This window comes from Petaurus breviceps, unplaced genomic scaffold, assembly GCF_028583685.1.
Source record: "Petaurus breviceps papuanus isolate PSGF00001 unplaced genomic scaffold, PetGlider_PUasm1.0 138, whole genome shotgun sequence".
In the NCBI taxonomy this organism is placed as follows: Eukaryota; Metazoa; Chordata; class Mammalia; order Diprotodontia; family Petauridae; genus Petaurus; species Petaurus breviceps.
The window spans coordinates 29,062,311-29,075,112 of NW_027185694.1; the positions used below are offsets into that span (position 1 = coordinate 29,062,311).

General features: G+C 42.0%; 1 protein-coding gene across 12 annotated transcripts in view; it reads left to right on the plus strand.

The window, feature by feature from the left end:
• The first annotated feature begins 5 nt into the window (after positions 1 to 5).
• Positions 6 to 12,802, plus strand: part of TSC2 (TSC complex subunit 2) — a 59,583-nt gene continuing 46,786 nt past the window's right edge. For 4 of the 12 annotated variants that reach the window (XM_069062835.1, XM_069062866.1, XM_069062874.1 and 1 more), the window contains exons 1-10: positions 9 to 263; positions 1,293 to 1,454; positions 1,939 to 2,025; positions 3,198 to 3,308; positions 4,268 to 4,412; positions 9,768 to 9,885; positions 10,197 to 10,245; positions 10,533 to 10,658; positions 11,091 to 11,164; positions 11,689 to 11,815. In XM_069062835.1, the coding sequence (XP_068918936.1) occupies positions 1,320 to 1,454; positions 1,939 to 2,025; positions 3,198 to 3,308; positions 4,268 to 4,412; positions 9,768 to 9,885; positions 10,197 to 10,245; positions 10,533 to 10,658; positions 11,091 to 11,164; positions 11,689 to 11,815 (972 nt within the window). In that variant the 5' untranslated portion in view covers positions 9 to 263; positions 1,293 to 1,319. The other 8 variants (XM_069062857.1, XM_069062893.1, XM_069062902.1 and 5 more) reach the window with 6 other exon arrangements.

Consider the following 12,802-nt stretch of genomic DNA (forward strand, 5'->3'; position numbering starts at 1 on the left):
GCCGGAAGGCCCAGCCACGTGATACATCCCGGCTTCTCCCGGGGTCCTTGCATCTCCTACCACCTCTCTAGGTTTCTGGGGGAGAGGGAGAGTAGCTGACGGACTACAATTCCCTGCAGGCCTTGCCCGGGGGTGTGCCTAGCGGGCCACAGTTTTGCCGGAAGTGGTGGGCCTGCTTCCGGAAGGCCGCTGGTATCTGGGGTCGTTGCAATTCTCGTCTGCCTGGTGGGGGCTCCGCTAGTCGGTGCCAGGGGTGGTTTGGGGTGAGTCCTGTCCGGACCCCCTGATCCAGGGCCCCGACCCCATCCCCGGATCGCGGCGCCCTAGGCAGCAGTGCCCCGGGCCAGCTGGTAGGCTGAGGCGGGGGTGTTCTCCAGGGGGCTGGACCCGGGGCCTCCCAAGAAGCTAGGAGGCCAGCGCTGCGCCGGCCCGAGGGTCTGTGGACCTTCCCGGGTTGCAGCCGCCACGCCCCCTCCCTCCCCGTGCGAGCCAGCCGTGGTTCTGGTCTCCTTGCTGCTCTCACCCCATTTTGGTCTTCGGGGTTGGGGCGTGTATCAAGACAGTGAGTTGGCCGTGGGAAACCTGCCTGGAACCCACGGGTCATAGGCAAGTGTGTGGAAAGAGCCATGCTCGTGTCCGAGGACCCCGGATCGAGGCTCTGCCCTGAGATTTAGAACCTTACAATCATTAGTGTAGGAAGGAGAACTTAGAAATGATCTGTCAGGGTCCCCCCACCCCCAGGCCCATACAAACAAGCACAAAACAACATAATGTCTCTTGGGGCATGCCGCTTAATTTCTTTGAAGCCTTGGTTTCCTTATCTATAAAATGGGAATGATATTGGCAGCCCGTTCGTCAAGAAGCTAAGGAATGCGCTTTATAAACCTTGAGGTACTGGAGGAACACATCGGCTGTTACTAATTTGAGAGTTGTCCCTGGATTCCCCATCTCGTTGGGCAGTGAGGATACCCTTCCCTTTCTTCTTTTTGTTCCTTGTCGCGGCTCCATCCTCCCCTCACCGTTCCTCTGTCTCCCATCCCTCAGTGCATGCATATGCAGTGGCTCATCCTTGAATGGTGAGGCAAGTTGTGCTCCCAGACTTAAAAAAGATCCTTTCATGAGGGAGTCAAGTAGGAAGTTTGATTAGCTCCTGGACCAGTGAGACTCAAAAGTTGGGGAAAAAGGATGAACCCACTCCCAAGTGGTGTGGAAGTTTTTGTGTTGCAAATATGAGACATGGTAGGGTTCAGCTTAAAAAGGGCTGAGGATATGTATCTGTTTCGTTTGGACAGAGGAGTCCTGGCACTACCTTCCTTACCATGGCTAAGCCACCAAGCAAAGATTCTGGGCTAAAGGAGAAATTCAGGACGCTGTTAGGGCTGGGAACATCAAGACTTCCCCGGTCCTCTGAGGGAAAACAAACTGAGTTTATCATCACTGCTGAAATTCTGAAGGTGAGTGACCTCCCTGCTTGGTTTTTCTGCTATTTCAGAAAGATATTCCTGGGAAAAGGAGCTTGGTTTGTTATGAAATGCCTTGGGAGCTTAGTGATCAGCAACACTTGCCAGAAAAAATCATCCAGGAAAAACTACCCTGTCCTGACTCTTTGAGAATTCTGGTGATTTGGCATAAAAAAATGAATTACAATTTTTATGAGGCTGTGGATCCAAATATGCCCAACCTATGGGAAGTTTATAGTAGTAAGGTAATACCACGGGCTTAGGGTAGCAGTCCATGACAAATCCTCATTTCAGGAAAAAAATTGCTTCAGGCCTACCATGTGAAAACAAAGGTGCAGGTTTGCAGGAAACATGTAAGGACCTCTGTTAGAATGACTTTCATATGGCATGACTCATGGGGTTGATGGTGGCTTGGGCCTAACAGCTCTAAAAGACTGGAGATGATTGAATACTTTCCTTTCTCAACTTCTCTTCCCAGGAACTCAGTGTAGAATGTGGCTTGAACAATCGGATTCGGACCATAGGTCAAATCTGTGAAGTAGCAAAAACTAAGAAATTTGAAGAGGTATGTTTGTGTCCAGGGGGATACAGGTGAAGAGATGCAACGTTAAGCTCTTGTTAGAGTCTGAGAGCTTCTAAACTTTAGGAATTGAAGAGACTGAACCTTCTCCACCTTCAGTGATAGGTTGTGAATGACATTCTAGGGGGACTGAACAGGCTGCTGAAGGGGAAATAGGAAAGAAAATTCTTAGCAGATACACAGGTGTTTCTTTGGTAGAGGAGTTGTTTTACTACTAATCTAGTAATTAGATCATTCTTTTTTGGGGGAGAAGGGGGAAAGCAGGGCAGTTGGGGTTAAGTGACTTGCCTAAGCTGTATAACAGCTAGTAAGCTAAGTGTCTGAGTCTGGATTTGAATTCAGGTCCTCCTGACTTTGATTGGTGCTCTATTCACTGTGCCACTTAGCCCCCCCCTGATTAAATCATTCTTAATGGGAAATGCAGGGAGGAATTAGCCTGGAGTCTATGGTTCCTTTAGATAAAAAATTATAGACTCATAGAATGTCTTTAGAAGGGACCAAGAGCTCCCATCTAGTCTCATTCCCACATTTATAGAGGGAGAAACTAAGTGATTGTGCTAGGTCACTCAGTGAATCATTGGCAGAATTGTGATTAGCACTGAAGTTTCATGAAGAGTTGAAAAGAGCTGTGACTAAGCTTTTGGGCAGCTAGGTGGTACAGTGGATAGAGTGCCAGACTTGGAATCAGGAAGACTTGCTTTCCTGAGTTCAAAACTGGCCTCAGACATTTACTAATTCTGTGACCCTGGGCAGGTCACTTAATGATGTTTGCCCCAGTTTTGCCATCTGTAAAATGATCTGGAAAAGGAAATGGCAAATCATCCCAGTACCTTTGCCAAGAAAACCCCAAACAGGGCAACAAAGAGTTGTACATGATCGAAACAATGATGACAACTTAATGTCTTAACTTACCTTAAGCCATTCTGTTGGTTAACATAGTCAGAGAGGGTTTTGGACGGTACACAATGAAATGTGGATTTCTAGCCACTGCAAAGGAGAAAAACTTCATTTTATAGTTTTGAAATGCAGAGAGATTTCAATTTAAGCTCTTTTCTTCAGCTTTGGTAATGTCTTTTGGGTGTCCTTATACTAAAAGGGAGAGCTGAGATTATTGAGACCAGAGCAGTAACTACCATTCCCTTTGCTCGCGTTTTCAGCATGCAGTAGAAGCTATCTGGAGAGCTGTCGCTGACATGTTACAACCTGAGAGGCCAGCAGAAGCCCGGCATGCTGTTCTCTATCTGCTGAAGGCCATTATTCAGGGTCAGGTAAGTCAGGCAGATAAAGGGTCATTGGTTTGCTGTAATAACTTGTCCCAATGTTCCCTTCCTTGGGTCCCTATCCCCTGGAGTGACCCATGAAGGGATTGGAAGATGTGTATAACGCACTTTGAAGACTTCCTAGCACCCTGATAAATGTCCGTGATGGCACAGGAATCTGTCCGTGGTGGTGGACTTGGCATCTGGAAGACTGGAGTCTTGAATCCTTTCACAAGCCTAGTGAGGGAAAACCATTTAACCTCAGTTTCCTCATCTGTAATATGGGGATAATAACAACATCTACCTTACAGGGTTGTTGCAAGGATCAAGTAAGATATGGAAATGAGTTTGCAAATCTTAAAAGTGCTGCATCAATATTAACTATGATTCTTATCAGAAGTGGCAGCTCTTCTAAATGACTTTTATACCACTTGCTTTGGGGGAAGTATTTTTGGTAACTATAGTAACTATAGAGGAGGAAATCATGTCTCTGAAGGAAGTAAGGAGGCCAAGGAGGCTATTGCTATCATTTTCTCAGTCTTAGCTTGACTACTTTTGTAATAAGTTTATTTGCATTATCTACTTATGAGTTCTGGCTGAAGAGAGAATTCTGGCAGGATCTTAAAATGGGGCTTGGGTAGCAAATGACCTCATATCTGAAGGTCCCAGTACTTAGTTCTGTCTTTTACTCACAGGCTTAACAGCTCCTGTTTGTGATCTCTCTAGCCATTATGGAATCATTAGATGTGTATATTAGCAGCATGGAAAACCCAGCTGCTTTTAAAGAGAAATAGAATCCCACGGGTTCATTGATTCAAGTAGTAAGAGACCTTAGGTATACTTTGATCCAGCTGCCTTGTTTTATTGTACAGTGCACGAAACTGAGGCTCAGAGAAAGGAAACCACTTGCTTAAGGTAACATGGCCAGTAAATGGCAGAATGGGAGTGACTTTTCTTCTTTTCCCTAGGGGGAACGCTTGGGTGTTCTCAGAGCACATCTGTTTAAGGTAATCAAGAACTACCCTTCCAATGAAGACCTGCACGAGAGGCTAGAAGTATTCAAGGCTCTCACTGACAATGGCAGATACATAACATACTTGGAAGAAGAGCTGGGTGAGCTCATCTTTGTTTCTCTTCAGCTTGTGTGGAGAGGAAGATGCTGTAGGTTGGTGGGCAGCCCAGAAGAGGGCAGTAGAGCCTGTGGGTGTGCTCAACGGGCCAACGAGGCCCTGGGGAGATTTGTAATTGGAGTTGGAAAAGACTTTAGAAGTCACTGAGGCCAGCCCATGCCTGACCAGGAAACACCTCTGTGGTGTCCTAGCAAGTGGTCAACAGCTTTTTCCTTGCAGAAAACCCAGTACATCCGGAGGCAGCCCATTTTACTTTGGAACAGCTATAATTATTAGGAGATTTTTTTTTTCCCTTATATTGAGCCTAAATCTGTCTCTTTACTCCTTCCAGTCATTGTTCCTAGCTTTGCCCCAGAGCCAAGCAGAACAAGGTTGCTTCTTCTTCCCTTCCCCTCATCCCCCTTCTCTTCTAGGGTAAACATCCCCAGCTCATCTGATCTTCACATGAGTCACCTCACCATCCTGGTCAGCTTTTCTCCGACACATTTGTTTGTCCTTCCTAAAACCTTATAAAGAGCTATCCTAAAGCCCAGTACCCAGATCTTGTTGTACTCCAGATGTAATCCAATGAAGGCAGAGTGCATTGGAACTCTCATTATCCTTGTTCTGAAACACTGTATCTCTCTTAATTCAACCTGAAATTGGGTGTCATATCATGCTAGTGATTTTTTTTTTCAGTTGACTATGACCATCAGGTGTTTTTTTACATAAATCATAGATAACAAATTAGTCACCTGGTGATGAGCCTCCCTCAGTTTATTTAGGTTGCCTCAAACAATAGACGTAAAGTCTCTGACTAGACGTGGACTTCTAGCTTCCGGGGACCTGAAGAAAAAGAATAACAGCATTGTTAGGAGCTTTTGTTTTTTTAACTGTAAGATGCTGTACAGATGTGAGGTGTAAATATGGAAAAGCTCCCACTTAGAGACTGTTTTATGGGTTAATAGGTACAAATGACCTTGTGATGTGGTAATATACATATTATCCCCACATCACAGATGCAGAGACTGATGCTCAGGGAGATTAAGGGACCTGCTATAAGGCACAGGGCTAATAAAAATTAAAAATGGGCATTTGGCCCTTGAACCCCAAGTGTATGAATACTTGATTCTCCTGGGCTTTTTCTGCTATATCGGGAGTCAGAAGCCATTTTGAGAAGGAGTGGTTTTTGAAAAAATTTATTTTTACTGATAGCTTTTAGTTCCCTTTGTTGTTCCTGCACCCCTCCCAGAGTGCCACCCCTTATAATATAGAATAAAATACTGTAAGAAAAAAAGTTTAGCAAAACTAACCATCATATCAAAAAAGGGCAGATACTGTGTTCATGATATTATGTACATGATCCCTCATTTCTGCAAAGAAGTAGGGAGAATGCTAGCTATGAAGAGCCACTTTTTAAATAATCTTTCTTTTTTGTTGCTTTTTTGGAGGGGGGAGGGCAGGGCAGTTGGGGTTGTCACTTGCCCAAGGTCACATGGCTAGTAAGCGTTAAATGTCTGAGGCTGGATTTGAACTTAGGTCTTCCTGACTCCAGGGCTGGTGCTGTATTCACTTCGCCACCTAGCCACCCCCTTTTTTTTTTACAATCTTTTCTTTTCTTTTTTCTAAGCAATTGGGGTTAAGTAACTTGCTCAAGGTTACACGGCCAGTTATTTCTGGGTGTGGTGCTATGTGTCTGAGCCCGGATTCAATCCCAGGTCCAGGTCATCTGGACTCTGGGGCCGGTGCTCTTACTCACTGAGCCACCTGGCTACCCCTTTTTTTTTTTTTTTTACAATCTTAAGAAAAACATTTTTGAAGAACTATTTTTAAAAATACTGTATTTGTATATTAGTTTTAATATGATATTTCTCTAAATGATAACCTTTCTCCATACTTTCTCCAAATCTGGCTGGTATAAAATCTTAATACAGTCTTCAATTATGCTTTTAGCAGAAGAGATATTATTTAAGCCTATATATAATATATATATTATTTAATATTATTAAATATTAAGACATTATTTAAACCTATATATAATAGTAAGATATTATTAAGGTATCCAACAGCTTCATCCCTCATCCATACATGCTAGGACAGACCCCCCTGCCTTAATGTTGGTGAGGTAAATTCCTCCCATCCATACTCTGTGAGTGATGTCAGCACCTCAGAAATGGCAATCTCATAGCACAACTCCTCTACTCCCCTTTTCTTGTATTTCTGAGGCTACAGAGGATATTGGCATAATGCTGCTTGGGTCGGGGGTCCCTGAGAGTCCTCCTCTCCCAAAATATTTTCCTGTGGCCCTACAGCTCAGGCCTCTCTTTCATGAAGGCTCCTCACAACTAAGGAAGTGCTTCCTCAGCTTCTGCTTGTAGAAATCAGGAGGGCGAGGAAGGGGGAGGGTTGGTGACTCCCACAGTGTTGTGTGGGATCCCACAGTGTGCTAGTGGAGTTTCCAAACTTCAAAGCTAACAAAGACCTGACTCCCCATGTTAGAGTGAGAGGAGGAAGAGTGGGGAAGTAGAGTGAACATGACCCATCTATCTGTTAACCTTCATCTCAAGCTTAAAAAGTTCCATTTTTCATTCTGCGCCTTCCCTTTAATTTGCTTACATTTTTGTGTGGCAGAAACTTATTTATTTTCTAAGAAAAAAATAGAAAAATTCCCCTAAAGGGATTGGTGCTTTATTATAATAACTTTTTTTTGTTATAATTTTTCATTGTATAATCTTTACAATTTTTATTTTTGGTTCATTTTAGGGCTGTGGCATTAAATATAGCTATATATGTATATTTATTTTTATGTATGTATTGTGTATTTGTGTGTACATAATACAAACACACACTACACATAGACATAGATAGATTCATTTGGTACCAGAAATTTCACTTCAATTTTATTTATACTGGTCTATCCATTTCTATTATTATTTTAAAGATTTATTCAGGTTAATGCAAGAGAGAGGATGCATGGAGTAGTAGAAAGAGATCTAAATTTAGAGTCAGGAAGCCCCAGGTGTGTGCCTCTGACACATATTGGCTGTGTAGCCCTGGGCGAGTCACTTAACTTCTCAGTGCTCTAGGAAACTTCTAAGACTATATATTTCAGAGAAGGTGCTGACCTTCATTGGTGGAGAAATTTTTCTCATCTGGGAGTTCTCTATACCAGTGAAATCATAGGTCTGGTCCCAATCCCCAATTCAATAAATAGGATGATCAACTATATATTTGTTGGCTCTGTTTGTAGCCTAGGAACTGGAGAGAGGGTGCTGAGGAGTTCTGCTGTTAGTCTTTTCCCATTAGTGCATTAGTCCAGGGTGTTCTTCACTTTAGCCAGTTGTTACCTTTGAAAGGCAGGGAGAGCCTGCCCCTGAGTGGATGAGGTTTGGAGCAAGGGGAGAGGAGGAGGAAAAGGAAGCAAGGCATCAGCAGGGCTGCTGGGCCAGCAGTTACTAAGGAGAAGAGCCCCTCACCAGAGACTCTGCTTTGAGCAATGCTCATGGTTGTAGTGGGATGGTCATGAGAACTCTACTTTTAGCAATTCGATTTGTGATACATATTGATTTTGCTTGTCAATGAGATGAGTCAACACATAGGTTAATATATACTCATTCTTTTATTTTGGCTAGAAGAACTTCAAATCTTTAATCTCTACACTCCAGTCATAGAGATTCTGCCTTAGTTTATGCCCTCATTGCCTGTTGCTTGCACTAATTACCTCCTAATTGATCTCCCTACCAGTAGTCATTTCTCCAGTTTGGCATCCATGTAGCTACCAAAATGATATTCCTAAAGCACAGGTCCAAACATATCACACCTAGCCCTCTCTCTCCTCTTCAGAAATCTTCAGTGGCCTCCTATTTGCCTTCAGGATAAAATGCGCAATAAGTTTAACTTTTAAGCCTTCACGATATGACTTTCATGTATCTTTTCAATTTTATTTCAGTCAGTCAACAAATATTTATTAATCAGCACAGAGCTTTTATTAAGAGTCTGCTATGGCAGAGAAATATGAGTGACAGTCCTTGTCCTGAAGAAGCTAATATTCTCTTGTAGTAGATGTGCCCATAGACTAATACAGGGTATATTTTAAAATATGCAATGATTTTTAGGGCACTCACAAATGGGGAAATTAGGAAAAGGCTTTTGGAGATGTTCTTTGAGCTGAGCCTTACAAAGGAGCTTTGGTTCAAAAAGGTGGAAGAGAGGACTGAGAGCGCTGCCAGCGTGGGACAGCCTGGGCAAAGGCAGAGAGGTGGGAGATGGCCTTATGCAGGAAGAATAGCAAGCAGTCCAGTTTGCTTAGAGCAATCAGTGCACAAAGGGGGAAAGACATGTACTGTAATCAGTCTGGAAAGATAGCTAAAACAATGCCGAACATTTTGTATTTTAACCTGAAGACATGGGGAGCCAATGAAGCTTCTTGAGGAAAGGAGTTGTGGAGGAGGTAGAAGATGATGATTTTTTGGATACAGGTGAGGGGTGAGTAAATAAGAGGGAAGATCAGTTGAGAATGACTCTGAGATTGCAAATACTTAAAAGAATGGTTGTATCCTCAACAGAAATAGCATTCATTAGGAAGAGGGGTAGTTTGAGGGAGAAAGGTAAGTTCTGTCTTTGACATTTTGAGCTTGAGCTGCCTATGGGACATCCAGATGGTCATGTCAAGCAGATATCCCACTGGGGCTTAGGAGAGTAATAAAGGTTGGCTGTGTAGTTTTGGAAATGTAGAGATGATAGTTAAATCCATGGGAGCTGATGAGAAGAAAAGAGAGTTTTAAGACAAAGCCCTGGGCTACATTCACAAATAGAGGGTGGGTCGTGGATGAGGAACCTTGAAGGAGACAGAGAAGGATTGGTTTGATGGGTAGAAAGAGAACCACAAATGCAACATCACAAAAACACAAGGAGGAGAAAGTATCCAGAAAAAAGGGGTGGTCTAGTTCCGTAGTGTCAGGCACTGCAGAGAGGTTAAAAAGGACTAGAGTTAGAAAAGGCCGTTGGATTTATCTTGCAGGGAGCAATTTTTGTTGAAATTGGAGGGATGGAGGCCAGAATGCAAGGGGTTAGTTACCTTAGCACCTGCCTCTTAGGGTTGTGAGAGAAATGTGGAAGAGCCATCTGCCAGAGGGATTCCCTCTAGTAGTACCCACACTGGTGAAGTCATTGATACAAGAAAAACAAAAAGTTTTGTTAACATCTCCCGAATGTAGCTGGTCTTTTAAAACTACATCTGGAGAGAAGTTATTGAGGATGTTAGGAACACCAGTCTACATGAGAAATTAAAATTGGGTGGATGAGAAAGAATTCTTGGTGTTGCTTAGAGGCTAACCAGTGTCATTTCCATCTCTTCTAGCTGACTTTGTCCTACAGTGGATGGATATTGGCTTATCATCCGAATTTCTCTTGGTGCTTGTGAACCTTGTCAAATTTAATAGCTGTTACCTAGATGAATATATTGCTTCAATGGTCCAGTAAGATAATTTAAATGTTTTTGCTGCCATACTCTTGATGATTTGGGGGTGGCTTTTCTCTCTCTGCCTTTCTAGATTGAGTGAGTTCTAGCCTAGGGAGGGATGTTGGTAGAGCCCCAGAGATCAATGGGGAAGTACAGGCAGCTGCTTCCTGTTTGCCTGAGTGTTTAAAGGGTGACTGGGCATTGTAGTTTTAGTGATGGCACTCGTTCCCATCTATACAGGATGAGTTACTATTGAAAGTTACCTAAATAACATTTCTTCTTTGTGCAAAAATATTCTGGTAACAATGTGGTGTTTTCTCTCAACAGCATGATCTGTTTGCTTTGCATTCGCACTGCCTCTTCTGTGGACATAGAGGTCAGTAACTCTGCTTTTTAGTTTTTCTTATTACCTATATTGCACAGAACAAGCTTTGGGTAATTAGAACTTTTCTACTGCTAAGTTTTAGATCAGATCAGGCTGCTTTAGCAGTGTTAGAAGTGAAGGGTGATGGAACTGGTAGACTAGAAAACATTATAAAGAATATTTAGAAATCTATCTTAATCATATGTATTGCACCATATACTTTCCATTATCTTATGAGAGAAGGTGTATAATGACCTTATCTTCACTCATTTTCTTCCTATTTCTTCCTTCTGCCACAGGTCTCCTTACAGGTCCTAGATGCTGTGGTTTGTTATAATTGTCTTCCCTCAGAGAGCCTTCCTGTGTTTATCATCACACTGTGCCGGACCATCAATGTCAAAGAGCTCTGTGAGCCCTGCTGGAAGGTTGGGATTTTTAAAGCTATTTTTCTGGGAAAGATTTTTCCCCAGGATAAAATAGTAAGCCAGACACATGGATTGAGGGCGGGAAAAGGGCTATCTTGTCTTAAATGAGTTCCAGTCTGGATCTTCATGGGAGCCACATGATAGCCTATTCGATAGAAATTGAATAGCATTTTGCCAGTCTAGGAAACTGAGTTTTAGTGTATTATTCCCAAGATTAGAGAATCCTGTTGTCTTTGTCTTTATGATAGAAGTAAAAGCAAAAGGATATGGTCAGTCACTGAGAGCTTAGATGTATCAGCTAGTTTTATTGCAGTGGGTTGTTTTTTTAATAAAGTTAGGAAAGAAGGCAGTTCTCAAGTTCCAGAGCTACATACCGGTCATTTTATGTGTCATATCTGTATATACTAAAAAGAAATAAATTTTACTCTACAGCTCATGCGCAATCTTTTGGGAACCCATTTGGGCCACAGTGCCATATACAACATGTGTCGTATCATGGAGGACAGGTATGTAAAGGCTTATCATATTGGGTTGGTACTAAAGAAAAATGAGAGACCAGTAATCACAACATTTAAATAAGTGGAAGCATAATTACTAAAGGCTTCTTCCCCAGTGTACAAAACCCATTGATGTTTCTGCTGCTTTGGTTTAATTGTTTCGTAAGTTCCATCTTTGTTTGCCTATAGGACCCAAGATTTCTTTCTTTCTCTTGCTTAGTAGCTAGTGTGTTTGTTCTTTTTATTCTTTATTACAAGAGTTCTGTTGTTTCCTTTTTCACCTGTAACTGCATAATGGCTAGTCTTTGCTTTTGGCCTTTATTTCTGTTTGCTTTCTTTCCTGCCATGATCAGCTCCCATTCCTTTCCCTGGTCTTAACTTCTGTTGTTAGGAGTTCTGTATGACCATTGGAGAGGCTGATGAAGGTTGGGTAATGGCACTTGGAGGAAACATACCACTAATCTATTTACTAAGTACAAAGGTGTTTTGTACCTGCATTATAATTATGTTCTGTGCTTGGAAAATGGTTTTAGAGCCTACATGGAAGACGCCCCTTTGCTGAGAGGAGCAGTATTCTTTGTTGGGATGGCTCTCTGGGGAGCTCACAGACTGTATTCACTCAAGAACTCACCTACATCAGTATTGCCTTCTTTTTATGAGGTAAAGTGTTTTTCATGATAGTAGGAATAAGGGTTTACATTTTCATAGTCTTTCCTATGTGCCATACTTCTCTGCTCAAAAGTGAAAAGGTTTTGTTTGGGGAGTTTAGCACTGGGGTGTCTGAGGTGGTATCTCTAGATGCCTCCTAAAATTAATCAACTTTTGGTTGCTTTAAAACGTGATAAATCTTGTTTTGACATAGACAAATCCAAACAATTTCATAACTTTCTTGCATAATTCCAAATTACTCTCTAAAATTGTAAGACTAGTTAATAGTATCAGTTCATTAGCATGCATGCCTGGTTTCTGATAGCTGAACTGGGCAGCTAGGTGGTACAGTGGATAGGGCACTGGACTTGGAGTAAGGAATGCCTGAGATAAAATTTGACCGCAGACACTTACTAGCTATGTGTGACCCTGGGCAAGTCACTTAACCCCTATTTGCCCCAATTCCTCACCTGTAAAATGGGGACACACTGGAGAAAGAAATGGCAAGCCACTCTGGTATCTTTGCTAAGAAAATCCCATGGGAAAAGTCCATGGGGTCACATATAGTCAGATGTGATTGAACAACAACAAATTTCCTATAGCTCCTTCAACATTAAATACTTCCCTGTTTTACCACATTTGCCAATATGAGGGTGAGATGAAATCTCAGGACTGTTTTAATTTTCATTTCTCCAATTCTTAGCAACTCTGAATATTATTTTCAGATAGTTATTCATAGCTTGTGTTTTGTCTTTTGAAAACTATATACTTTGACCACTTCCTATTGGGGAATAATGACTTTCAGATCTTTTTACTTTGTGATTTTATGTTAGTTTCGTAAAGATTTGAATGTCAGATTTTTATCAGACTGTTTAATTAGTTTTTCTCCCAATCCATCTTTTCTTCTAATTTCATTGATTTAATTTATGCAAATCCCTTTTTATAAAATCATTATTAGTGATATTGTTCTTTAGTTATTTTTCTTTTATCCTTTCCTGG